The following is a 14,285-nucleotide window of genomic DNA, read 5'->3' on the forward strand; positions in this document are numbered from 1 at the left end:
TCCTTTCAGTGTCACATAGGGGTTGTCACAAGGTAGTGGATAGCACTGTAGTACGCCGGGCATTGGCAGCCCTGCTGCTAGCAAGACCAACAGGCACTTGTGCCACTCTGTACTCCTGCGCCTCCTATCTCCTCTATCAGGAGACCAGAGTCAAAGGTGTAAGAGAGGCCTTCTTCATCATGTCAGGCTCTTCTACCACATACGTGTCACTTGCTTAGGTGAGAATGACATTTGCGTCCCCGCCCCCTCCAGATTAGGTGCATCTGAGCCCTCTGGCACATCTGCACATGCACAGGTCTCGTACGTCTGCGCACATGCTGCTATATCTAAGCATGTGCAAAGATGGCTGCTATGGAACTTCCAAACAACTGCCATGCATACGCATGCATAGGAAACTTCCTGCCCATGCGCACATGTGCTGAAGAAATATTCCAGGACCCGAAGGCTGAGCTCTTTGGCCAATCTATGCATGCACCGTAATAACAAAAAGGGTTGCACCAGATGGAGGCAGAGCAAATGAAAGGGAAATTAAGTTCCTTTTTGATTTGCTGCATAGTTATTCATGTTCCATGCCTTGAGAATTATTGAAGCCAGAAACAGTTTTGGAAGTAACATTTTAATAAGAATATCAGTAATAGCCATTTACATATTTTTCAAAATATAAGTGAGTGTAAAAACGTATTGGGTAAGGCTTGGTTCACACCCATGAGTGAGGTGCAGCCCGAGCTTGGGGGGGCACAGCTTGAATGGGCTTTTTGAAACTGCAGGGAAATCGCATTGCTCTTTTCAACCATGTAATTTCTCAGACCCACAAATGTACTGCGTGTTTAGATGCACAGGGGTGCCATTAAGAATGAATGGCAACCCCATATGCATCTGTGAAAGAGCTGTGTGTTTTGCCTGTGGGTATGAAAAAAGGTGCGCACAAGTGTAAACCTAGCCGTGGTGAGAGAGAACTCTGCACTGGGCCTTACTGCACAGAGATTAGGAGAAGGGAGAAAAATGTAGCTATACTTATGCTGGCCACACAGATCTCGAATTTCGAAAAACACCTGCCAACACCACCTGGCTCGACTTACTTTGAGAAATCGAAGGAGGAAAAGTGTCAGCTAAACAGTGACTGCAGCCAATTTGCTGCAGTCACTGTTAGGGACTAAAAGCTGGGGATGACAGTTTTCATTATGCAATATACAGCGGTGGTAAAGTCTTTCATCAACGCTCTTTGCATGTATGGCCAGCTTTAGATAAAAGTTCTTGGTAAGCCTACATTTAACATCAGTTGAATTTAAAGCTGAACCCTGAAAACAGGAAAAAAAAAAAAACCTACCCTTGAAATGGGATGTCCTCCACGCTGCAAGCGCTAGTGTTACAAAAGTCACATTTTTTTTGGTTGTTATTAAAATAACAAACATGTTATACTTACCTGCTCTGTGCAGTGGTATTGCACAGAGTGGCCCCCCGATCATCCTGATACATTTTATTCTAAGGGAATGAATGTTGAATTAGATCTCTATTGTTTTCTAAGTGATTACTAGCAATGTGATTTGGAATTTGAGGTTGGAGATTTCACCATATACACCACCTCCTTTAAATTAGTTCAAACATTACCAAGGACAGAATTGTAATTTGAAGGTGCAAACAATCAATTAAAATTTATATTACAAAAGTACATCATTTTTAATAAATATAATTTAAAAACAGAAAAACTATTTAATATAAAAAGAGCACAATAAAGCTCAGTGGTCACTATACAAAAGAATGGTTGCCTCTACGTGTTTCACCACAATTGTGGCTTTTTCTGGAGCTTTTGTAGGACCTTAGTACATTACCACCCTTTAAAAAAAAAAAAATCACAGTTCCAAGGAATCCTCAGAGCCCGTCAGGAGCTCCAATGAGGTGTCTGTGTGCCAAAAATAACCCTGTTATAATAGGACGTTTAACGAGTTTATGGACTGATACAAACATCCTCCCCAAGATGCAAACTTCATAGAAACTGTACCATCTGAGCAACTCCTCTGAGAATGCCAATGTTCCTTAATTTGGTATCAATATGATACCTTTAAACAAGGAAAGATCAAAATAGTTGGTCTATCCCAAAGGGATAAACCCTTTTTTGCTTGGTTTAGTGTTCCTTCATGTAACAAGGTGATCCTCCCCAAGATGCAAAGTGATGCGTATTTGTATCAGTCCATAAACTCGTTAAAGTTCCTATTATAACAGGGCAGCTTCAAACTCCAATTCTGGCCTTGGTACTATTTTTTTTAAATCAGAGAGAGTTTATTAAATAACAAAACATACAAGTATAATTTACAGCTTACATCCCAAGCATAGATTCTTGTCACAACATAGAAGCTTATTCAACCCTACAAGAGGAATATTCAAGCATTGTTTCACATCTCCCCATACCAAATCGTCTCAACCACAGTAGATGTCGACACTGTATATCCTGGCTGTGCTTTAGTTCACCCATTCAGAATTACCTACGGTAGGTGTCTTACATTTAGTGCCCCCCCCCCCCAGCTCAACCTCCCTTCCCCTTCTTTTATCTCAGCATTCTGTCCATGACCAGATCAATCGGAGAGAGGCCGGGGGTATCCAACCAGGGTGCCCTCCTTGGTAATATTTAATGTCTATTGGATCTATGTCTATTGGATTCTCATCCGTTATTTTTAACATTTTTATTATATTATGAATGTGCTGAGTTATGGAATGAGATTTTATATTTGCTTTAGTCATTTGCCTTAGGCCGCGTACACACGGGCGGACTGTCTGACGGACTTGGTCCGCTGAAACGTGTTTCAGCGGACAGTCCGCTCATGTGTGGGCTTCAGCGGACTTTTTCAGCGGACAGTCTGGCGGACTAAGTCTTTCGGAATTTCCGTAATATTGTCCGTCCAACTTTGGTTTCAGCGGACAGTCCGCTCGTGAGTAGGCTAGTTCGACGGACTAAGTATGGCGCATGCTCAGAAAGGATTTACACGGCGAAAGGTTGCATTGCTGTGTATTGGACGTTGTATTTCTAGTCCCGTCGTACGTGCTGTACACGTCATCGCGCAAGCTTTCGGCGGACTGTCTGTTCATCATGTGTGGTCAAGTCCGTTCATTCGAAAGTAGGACGGACTGTCTGTCGGATTGTCTGACGGACTTAGTTGGACGGACAATCCTCTCGTGTGTACGTGGCCTTATGTGTTCATTTTCTTTAAGCAGTTTTAATAACTTAGATGCATTGATGGTATGACTTTATTTAGATACCGGTCCGATTTACATTGGATGGTAATTTATGTATATCCACATGTGAGAATAGTAATGCATGTACTGTTACTGGGCCCGATTGTATTATGGAATATTCATTGCAATGGGCAGGGACATATTGGGAGCGCTGTATACAGCGCTCCCGAACTGCCCCAAAGATGCTGCTCGCAGAACTTTTCCAAACGTCCCACAAGCGCATCGCCCGAGTGTGAAAGCACCCATTGTAATGAATGGGGGACAGTTTTCAGGCGCTATTTCTAGCACTGCAATGCCTAAAAAACTGCCTCAGTGTGAAAGGTATTAGTAGGACTCTGCCTATACAGGTATGCTGGAGCAGTTGCAATTAGCGTTAGCTAGGCCCCTTTCACACTTTTTTGCAGGGGTTTTCGGTCGCTAGCGCAGTAGTTTTAACCCCCGCTGGCGGCCAATAAAGGGTTAAAACAACTTTGCCGGCGGTTGCAGAAGGGGCGCCCAGCCAGTTCAATGGGCAGGAGCGGTTTAGGAGTGGTGTATACACCGCTCCTTCATCGCTCCAAAGATGCTGCTTGCAGGAGTTATTTCAGTGTCCTGCCAGCGCACCGCTCCAGTGTGAAAGCACTTGGGACAAGAGAGGCTCTTTACAGGCGCTATTTTAGTGCCTCAGTGTGAAAGGGGTCTTAGAGAAAATACATTTTACTCTGTTTCTATTGTTATGCCAAGTTTCCAGTAAAGTTGTTTCAACTGCTTTGAGCCTGGTCTGATGTTATTAAAATACAAATACTGCAGCTGCAGACTTCTAAGTTAAGAACACTTACCTGTCCAGGAATCCAGCAATGTCCTCATCCGAGCCGATTCTTGAATCCACTTCAGATGCAGGCGTCGGCATCTTAAGTAAGGGAAACTGGCAGAGCTGCCTGTTTTTCTGTTTATTGCACATTGTGCAAGCCGCCCTGTGCTTCCTCTGGGACCTGTGATGTGTCCCAAAAGGCTGTGGGGGATGGGAGCCCAACTTCCGCACAGATCACCTTGTTGATCTGACCAGAAGTAGCAGTGGGTACCTGTCAAAACCAGGTACCCGCTCCCACGAAAAAGTGCCAAATGTGGCAGTGGAGGGGAGGAGTGTAAACAATTGGAACTTCACCTTTTGGGCGTTCTGCCTTAATGTTTGATTTCTCACATGACCACAGCCTCCGCCTGGTGCCAGGCACTAGAGATTACACCTTTGGGTGAGGTGTTAACCCACGTGCAAGGTGCAGTAGATCCTGCCTACACCACAAATTAAATTCAAACCATAGCAACAACTTACAAAGCCATCCACAAATCAGCCCCCAGCTACATCACTAATCTGGTCTCAAAATATTAACCGAATTGTTCTCTTCCTTCCTCCCAAGACCTTCTGCTCTCTAGCTCCCGCGCATCTCCGCCCATGCTTGACTCCAGGACTTCTAAGCCTCTCCCATCCTTTGGAATCTCCTACCCCAATCTGCACGACTTATCTCCTGTGTCCACTTTTAGACTATCCCTGAAAACCCTTCTCTTTAGAGAAGCCTACCCTGTCCCTAACCTAACAACTGTACTTTTACTTTCTCCATCAGCACATCCCCCACAGTTATAACCATTTGTATCACTTGACCCTCCCTTGTAAGCTCTAATGAGCAGGGCCCTCTTATTCCTCCTGTATTGTAAGTATACTGACTGCCCTCACGTTGTAAAGTGCTGTGCAAACTTTATATAAATCCTGTATAATAATAATAATATTTGGTACCTATTTACTAAACACAACTCCACGTTTTATATTTTACCAAGAATTGTGAGTATTCTATTGTGTCTGTGTGCGCTAACATTCATTAACCACTTCAGATATACTGCGGCAGGGTGGCCACTCTGTGCCAGATCACATACCTAGTACGGAATCTGATACTTCCAGGTCTGGGGTGCGCACAAGTGCTACCGCTGATCACACACAGCGGAAGACCAGGGGCAGGTACCGCAGACTTGATATCCGCCGGCACCCGCTGACTGTACAGTACACAGGCAGAATGGCGATCTGCCTATGTAAACAGGCAGATTGTTGTTCTGTCAGAAGGGAAGATATTGATCTGGTGTTCCTGCAAAGCAGGATTAGACCCCTTTCACACCACACCGCCCATAGCGTGGGCGGTAAAACGCTGCTATTTTCAGAGGCGTTTTACCGCCGTATTTGCGGAGCATTTCGGCCGCTAATGGGGCGCTTTTACCCCCCCGCTAGCAGCCGAGAAAGGGTTAAAATACGCTGCAATAGCGGCGTTTTGTTGGCGGTAGTACAGCGCTGCCCCATTGATTTCAATGGGGAGCAGCGGTGGAGGAGCAGTAAACACACCTCTCCTTCACCGCTCCAAAGAAGCTGCTGGCAGGACTTTTCCCTGACGTCCTGCCAGCACACTGCTGTAGTGTGAAAGCCCTCGGGCTTTCACACTACAAACAATGGTGCAGCTTTTTTAGGGCGGATTGCAGGCGCTATTTCTAACGCTATAGCGCCTGCAAAGAGCCCTGGTGTGAAAGGGGTCTTAATGTTTCTTTCAATAGTAAAAGCACGTCCCTCACAGGGAGAAACCACTGGCTAGACACACAGTTAAAGCCCTTCTACACTGAGGCGCTTTTCAAGCACTTCGGTGCTAAAGAAAAGCGCCTGAAAAGCTCACCAAAACCTATTTCCATTTAAAATCAATAAATGCTTTCACACTGGGGCGGTTCGCTGGTGGGGAGCTGAAAAAAACTCCTGCAAGTAGCATAATCAGTGTCCTGATTACAATTAAATCGGAGCTCCACCCTAAAGTGGAACTTCCACTCATTGGAACCCTCCCCCCCTCCAGTGCCACAATTGGCACCTTTCAGGGGGAAGGGGGTTGCAGATACCTGTATAATACAGGTATTTGCACCCACTTCCAGGCATAGATAGCCCCAGATTCTGCGGGTATTTACGCCACTTCCTGCAGGGCCCCCGCTATCTGCTGGGAAACACACGGATCCCAGAGACAGCAGGGACCATCCTTATTGCACAGCGCGACTCACACATGCGCAGTAGGGAACCAGGAAGTGAAGCCGCAAGGCTTCACTTCCCAATTCCCATACCGAAGATGGCAGCGGCAGCACCTGAGAGATCGGCTTCGGGTGCCGACATTGCGGGTGTGCTTGGCGGGTAAGTGTCCATACTTTAAAAGTCAGCAGCTGCAGTATTTGTAGCTGCTGACTTTTAAAAACAAAAAACGGCGGAACTCCGCTTTAAGTGCTCGTCAGTGCCAGAAATTATTGCCCACCACTGACATTTTTTTTTTAAGGAAAAAAATAAGACTCCTTACACACGGGTGGATAGAATTCAGCTTTTAGCTGCGGATAGATGAAGTTATCTACCACAGCTAAACTCACACAATGCTTTCTTATGGCCCCATTCACACACTGCATTCAGCAATGATTGCATTACATGGGGTTTGGTGCGGATAGAAAAAAATGAATTTCACTGCGTCCAGGACCGACTTATTGGCGCTATCTGCACATAAAGGCAGCTAATTGCAACGTACAACTGCAAGTGAGCGCTGTGCCAGGATTCTCTGAATTTCAAAATAACAAAACATGCTTTTAACAGCGGCAGAACAGCCGCCCGTGTGAAATGGGCCTAAAAAAACATCCGTGATTAAATACCACCAAAAGAAAGTGCTATTTGTGTGAAGAAAATGATAACAATGTCACATTGTTACAGTGTAGCACAACCGCGCAATTGTCAAAGTGTGGGCAGGAAGGGAGTGTAAGCGCCCTGTACTGAGGTGGTTAGCGGTTGGGGGGTAAATGTTCCTGAGGACAATTTGTGTTTCATAAATGGCTGCGCAAATATCATGAGACACGAAAAATTGCAACAACCGCCATTTCATTCCCTGGGGCCTTCAGCATGTAATATTTGGAGGTTCGGAGTGATTTGATGGCCGAAGCTGCAGATTTTATCGTGTGTGAAGAAGGAGTTTGTGTGGAGCCGTGTGGTTAATGATTACTATCCCCGTCATTGTGGTGACTGTGTGCCTTCCAAAGGTCATTACCATCGCTCCTCCTAGCTCTCCACATACAAGGCCGCTATGGAGTTCTTCTCCCCCCGGACTGCCATTGTTAGTAGTGACACCGCTAGGGACAGCGACACACACACACCGGAGCCCCTCCGCTCAGCGACCACCCTACGTCACCCGCTGATGTCACGGTCCGAGAGCACACGATTCTCTGGTTCCCTACGTCACGACAGGCCACGCCCACCCCCTGGACGTGATGACGCCAGGCCAGAAACGAAACAAACAAAAAAAAAATCCCTCATCCCTTGCTATAAAGAGATTGCATTACGGGCTGTGCGCTGCAAACCTAGCTGAGGGAAGGGGGCGGAGCTAAGCGGTTAGCCAATCAGAGACGCAGACTTCGCTTCGTGCCCAGAGTAGCAGGTTTGGTTGTGAGATACAAAACTCCCTGCTCAGCTCGGAGTCGGGAGGGGAAGAGGGATTGAGTGAGGAAGATGGCGGCTCTTAGTGAGGAGGGGAGGTACGGGCTGTCCTGCGGGAGGGGGACACAGGACAACACCACCGTACTTCACGTTAAACTCACTGAGACCGCCGTCAGAGCCTTGGAGCACTACCAGAACACTAAGGTAAGCAATGAGAGGTGGGGGGAGGGGGACACCCCCAGGGAATTCCCCGATATGGGCTTTTATTAGGGTTACCAGATGTTTGTGTATGGAGGAATGTCACCGAGGCCATGTCACCCCCTCCGCCCTCCCCTGGATAAAGGAGTCATTTGCTGTGCCTGGAATCTCACTTCTGGGCTCTGTCCGAACTTCGGAAGCACTGACCCATCAGAACCGGGACACCTCTCCCCCCCCCCCCCCTTCGTGTGATGTGGATTATTCCAGATATGGGCTGTGTGTGGGAGCTGCGGAGAGCCCATTGTCCCGGACAGGGGTGTCCTAAATGCTGGCAGGTGCTGAGAGCCCCTCTGGTGTGATCCAGCTGGTCCTTGGTCTCCTAGCTCCTCCGCACTGCCTGTACACAGGACTGCCTGCACCACCGTCTACTGCACCACCCCTCTCCTACACAGGGCACTCCATACACTGCCCACACCTACACATCACAGCCCGGGGACACTTGGGGCATTATTTCATAGAAACTTACAGAAAGTCTGGGTGTCACCAAGGAGGACTGATCTTCATTACAGGGACTGAGTTCTGCCTTCTTTGGGCACATTCTTCATTTAATCATATAAATCAGCCATTTATATGATGGAGACTCTGACCCCATACTGTACTTTCCATGGAAGTGACATGGCTGTTCTAGGAGAGGAGACACTCACTCTGTATTGTACTTTCCACGGCTGTTCTAAAAGACACTGACTCCATATTGTACTTTCCACATGACATGGCTGTTCTAGGCCAGGAAATGCTGACTCCTGTTGTACTCTCCATAGTGATGACAGTCCTAGGATTTGCTGACTCCATATTGTCCCTTCCCTATGGCTGTGCTAGGACAGGAGACACTGACTCTGTATTGTACTTTCCATGGCTGTTCTAAAAGACCCTGACTCCATATTGCTCCTTCCATATGGGTGACATGGCTATACTAGGAGAGGGGACACCGACTCCATATTGTTCATTCCATATGGGTGACATGGCTTACTAGCAGAGGGGACACTGACACCGTATTGTACTTTTGATAGAGAAGAAATGGCCCTACTAGCAGATACTGACTCCATATTGTCCCTCTCCCGGAGGTGACTTGGCCCTTCTAGGAGAGGGAACGCAGATCCATATTGTACTTTTCATAGACGTGAAATGGTCCTACTAAGAGGGTGGACACTGGCTCTGTATTGTCCCTTTGCTAGGGACAACGTGGCCCTACTAGGAGAGGGGACGCTGACTTAGTATTGAACGTTCCATACAGATGACATGGTGCTACTAGGAAAGAAGATACTGACTGTACTTTTTTTCAGAGCTAACTTGGCCCTACTTTGACTCCAAATTTTACCTTCTATAGAAATGACATGGCACATCCTACAAAAAGGGTCTCAGCGACTCCATATTGTCACTTCCCAAGAGATGACTAGACCCAGCTAGTTGGGGAGACGCTGACACCAGATTGGCCCCTCCCCAGAGAGGAGACAGACCCCATATTGTCCCTTCCCAAGAAATGACTAGGCCCAGCTAGTTGAGGAGACGCTGACTCCATATTGGCCCCTCCCCAGAGAGTATATGGCCCTACTTCTGGAACTTCCCAACCAGACACCAGTGTAAATCCCCCATCCCTTTCTAGCCTTTGAATTAAGTTATAACCAGCTAACTGCATAGGAAGGTATTTACATTAATTTGGGATTGCTGTTGTCTGATTTAGAATGTCTTTTTTTTTTTTTTTTTTTCTCCTCTCACCCCTCCCCAATCAACAGTCTTAGAATTTCAAGCTATGTATAAACACAGGCCTGTTTTAATCTGCCTACAGCGTTATACATACGAAGTAAAGATCTGGGTACATTGTAACCCCCTAGTGTCCGTGTAGATTAGTCCTATCTTTGCTGTGTGCAAATGTGCTGAGTAGAGGCTTGGTTTTAGCGTGTAATATCATGGGCGTTCTACTTGTAAGCTTTTCTCGTACCTGTATAGGAAAGCTGAGTAAGCTTCCATAAAAGCTCTGGCTGGCTCATAATGCTGTGTTGTAAGTCTCTCTCTAACACCCCCCCCCCCCCGGTGTTTGTGGGGGGCAGCTGGTTAAATGTCTTTTAATGATCTTCCCACCTCCCATGGCTACATGTCTGCTGTGGATTTTCTTTCTACTGTGTTCTGGAATTTCATCCAGGCATGAAACCAGCATACATGTCAGGAAATGCTTCAAAGTGCTAATTAAACTCCATATTTATTATCCTTTAAAGCACTAAACTGCAGCATTTTGAGATGTAGACTCTCATATTTTGCGGTGGTTTCTGGCAGCTGAAATGTTATCTAAGCAATGAGGCTTGGAAGGCAGCTCTGCTTCCCAGGGCTTGCTTATGTGGCAACTGAGCGCTTGGTGGACTGACCAGTTCTGAGTTGAATATCGCTTTATGTTCTGCTTCAAAGTGCTATCTTTTTAAAGAGCAGCATAGCTATAGCTAGTAAAGTACATACTACTTTACTTCCTCTGTGGTGCCAGCTGGTCTCAGATTCATTCAGTAAACTGAGCCAAAGTCCTTGCTGAACACTGGAGATTTGCTGAGCTGTCATTTTTCAGCTCTCCAGCCATAGGCCTGTAAATCATTTTCTTCACTGCATTGCTTTACATATGGTCTATTGAGGATGGTATGTATATTATACATTTCTCTATCAGGATTTATATAGCACTAACAGTTTGTGCAGGGCTTCACAATATAAAGATAGGCAGTACAATTCAAATACTGATCAATACCGAAGGAATCCTTGGGCCTTGAATTAGATGGAGTTCTAACAAAAGCTGCCCAGTATAATGTACACAAACTAGCATACATATACTGTATGTACTAGGGCTAAGTTGGACAGGAACTTAAACTTTCCAGCAGGTCTTTTGGAGATTGGATTTCCTCCAGGTATTCCTGTTTCCTTCAAACAAACTTCATGCAGATAATCCCGAATGAGGACGCCAGTACTACAAGGCACAAGTACCTATCACTAAGGCTAGTCCTATGCCAATAGATTTCTTTTGTGCGGGCTGGACAAAGGAAATCTAACTGATTCCTCCATCCACATAAATAGCATGGATTGTCAAGTCCTCCTCTGCCGCCCCCCCCTGCTGGTCTATTGTAGAGTGCTGGCTGTCAGAATGCCTGATCATTTGCCTGGAACAGGCACAGTTTGGCACTTTTGGCATGATGCCTTCACCAAGGCAATTGAGCATTCCACTTTCGAGGTGACAGGGCCACCTACTGTTCAGTTATAGCCAATTTGTCTGAATTGGCCTAAATCCTAAGTGTGTGGTTAGCTTTAGGTCATTGTGCTTTATACATAAGCGGAGCTCCACCCAAAATGGGAAGCTATGCTTGGGGGTGGGAGCGGGTACCTGGTTTGGCTCCCACTTCTGGGTAAGATCACTGCACAGTATTTGACGTTTCTGGCCCCTCCTCCTTTCCCTCTGAGACACAGAGCTGCCAAATTGGCTAGGGGGTTGCCAAGATTGCGGCCTCCCTGGATAGGTACATGTCCTAATATTAAATCGGCAGCTACAGTTTTTTTTTTTATATCTCTCTCTATATCTCTCTCTATATATATCTCTCTCTCTATATATCTCTCTCTCTATATATCTCTCTCTCTATATATCTCTCTCTCTATATATCTCTCTCTCTATATATCTCTCTCTCTATATATCTCTCTCTCTATATATCTCTCTCTCTCTATATATCTCTCTCTCTATATATCTCTCTCTATATATCTCTCTCTATATATCTCTCTCTATATATCTCTCTCTATATATCTCTCTCTATATATCTCTCTCTCTATATATCTCTCTCTCTATATATCTCTCTCTATATATCTCTCTCTCTATATATCTCTCTCTCTATATATATCTCTCTCTCTATATATATATCTCTCTCTCTATATATATATCTCTCTCTCTATATATATCTCTCTCTCTATATATATCTCTCTCTATATATATATCTCTCTCTCTATATATATCTCTCTCTATATATATCTCTCTCTATATATATCTCTCTCTCTATATATCTCTCTCTCTATATATCTCTCTCTCTATATATCTCTCTCTCTATATATCTCTCTCTCTCTATATCTCTCTCTCTCTATATCTCTCTCTCTCTATATCTCTCTCTCTCTATATCTCTCTCTCTCTATATCTCTCTCTCTCTATATCTCTCTCTCTATATCTCTCTCTCTATATCTCTCTCTCTATATCTCTCTCTCTATATCTCTCTCTCTATATCTCTCTCTCTCTATATATCTCTCTCTCTCTCTATATATATCTCTCTCTCTCTCTATATATCTCTCTCTCTCTCTCTCTCTCTCTATATCTCTCTCTCTCTCTCTCTCTCTCTATATCTCTCTCTCTCTCTCTCTATATCTCTCTCTCTCTCTCTCTATATCTCTCTCTCTCTCTCTCTATATCTCCCCCTCTCCCCCTCTCCCCCTCTCCCCCTCTCCCCCTCTCCCCCTCTCCCCCTCTCCCCCTCTCCCCCTCTCCCCCTCTCCCCCTCTCCCCCTCTCCCCCTCTCCCCCTCTCCCCCTCTCCCCCTCTCCCCCTCTCCCCCTCTCCCCCTCTCCCCCTCTCCCCCTCTCCCCCTCTCCCCCTCTCCCCCTCTCCCCCTCTCCCCCTCTCCCCCTCTCCCCCTCTCCCCCTCTCCCCCTCTCCCCCTCTCCCCCTCTCCCCCTCTCCCCCTCTCCCCCTCTCCCCTCTCTCCCTCTCTCCCTCTCCTTTATGTAAGTCCTGGCTCACGCCAGTGCATCTTAAGTCGCACTTTTTCAGTGAGATTGCATGTGCAACTTGCTGACATCTGTGCAACTTTATTTAACAGCTGTCAATGTAAGTCGCACAGAATCAGTGCAGGAACACTTTTCAAAGTTGCTGTGACTTGAGTCGCAGTGATCTGAACGGTTCCATTGCCGCAAATGGGGTGCACCTTGTCACTTGACTTTGAAATGTCAAGTCGCATTACAAGTTGCATGGCTGTAAACCAAGGCTAAAGTCAAATAGGATATCTTTTCTGTCCAGGAATCAGTCAGCTATTTAGCTAAAGCTTTTATGTTCAGATATTTTATTTGAATGGATCAAAAATATGGTAGCTTCTATTGATGACTTGTCTGGAAAGGTGCATGCTCCAGAGTTGTCGTCATTATCCCTCCCTCATTAACGAAATGGTTAGGCACTGTCCTAGAACAAGCATGTAAATGTCTGCTGTAGGGACGGATTATTATACAGGATTTAAATGGCACCAACAGTTTGCGCAGCACTTTACAACATGAGGACAGACAGTACAGTTAAAACACAATTCAGGAAGAATCTGAGGACGCGGTTCATTAGAGCTTACAATCTAAAAGGGACCCACATACTTGTTCCAGGTCATTGACTCAATGACTATTAATGCACCTGCAGAATTGGCAACCCCAAAGGATGTACCATCTAAAATGTCAGCTGTGGAAGCTCCCTTATTTTTGTCCTGACAGGTTAGTCCTTATAAAGAGATCCTGTCAACAGCCACCTCCACTGTGACTAATGTTTTTCAGAACTTTGGGAGTTTTTATTGCATGCACAGCATAGGAAACCAGTTGGTGTTTAATTTACAGCACGTGCAGATAATGAAGTTATGTGAACAACTCCTACCTTTTTTATGGCACTATTTTTCATTCTTATAATGAATGTATGGGTTATTTCACATCCTAGAATGGTGTAAACTGGCTTTACATATATTTTAAATAAAGGCAAAACCTTCTTTTTTTTTTTTTTTTTTTCTTTTTTTTTTTGGATAATATGGAAAGGGATTAGAACCCCTGTCAGTTTTTATTGATGTCTGTGCCCCTTTTGGGCAGATTCACCCTCTATTTGGCCTGTTTACCATTTATCATTGATAGCAAAGGAAAATTAAAATTTTTGGATTGTTCCCAGAAAAGCAATGGAGGGGGACCTCAAATAATTACCTTAATTTGCAGGGATTTCTGCTCGCTTGCTGTTTGGCTATGGGACACAGATGGCAACAAACCGACAGGGACTATAACTCTCCCTTACACTATCCAAAATTAAATTGTTTTGCCTAAAGTTCTACTTTATTTCTGTTTAAAGTTGTTTTCTAATTTTGGATAATGCGAGGAATGATTAGAACCCCTGTCCAGTTTTTATTGTCAGTGGGGTTTCATTGGAGAGAACCCCCCCCCCCCCCTTTCCTGTTGACATGGCTTTTACTGGGTCTGACCAATTAAATGTGGCTTGTGGAGTTAAACCCTCACATCCAAGTGAATGGGGGTCACAACCGCAAAGGCATTGGTTCAGTTCAAAATCGACATTTGGCACAGAAGAAAAATGGCGAGGCATTCAGCAAGTGTCGGG

At 45.3% G+C, this 14,285-nt stretch overlaps 1 protein-coding gene across 2 annotated transcripts in view; it reads left to right on the forward strand.

The window, feature by feature from the left end:
• The first annotated feature begins 7,632 nt into the window (after positions 1 to 7,632).
• ELL2 (elongation factor for RNA polymerase II 2) overlaps positions 7,633 to 14,285 on the forward strand; it is a 71,511-nt gene continuing 64,858 nt past the window's right edge. The window contains exon 1 of one of the 2 annotated variants that reach the window (XM_077462363.1): positions 7,633 to 7,888. In XM_077462363.1, coding sequence (XP_077318489.1) covers positions 7,757 to 7,888 — 132 coding nt within the window. In that variant the 5' untranslated portion in view covers positions 7,633 to 7,756. The remainder of the gene's footprint in view (positions 7,889 to 14,285) is intronic. The other variant, XM_077462362.1, reaches the window with a different exon arrangement.

The sequence above is a fragment of the Lithobates pipiens genome, unplaced genomic scaffold (assembly GCF_037356315.1).
Source record: "Lithobates pipiens isolate NorthernLeopardFrog02 unplaced genomic scaffold, aLitPip1_a1.2 Scaffold_3, whole genome shotgun sequence".
Taxonomy (NCBI): domain Eukaryota; kingdom Metazoa; phylum Chordata; class Amphibia; order Anura; family Ranidae; genus Lithobates; species Lithobates pipiens.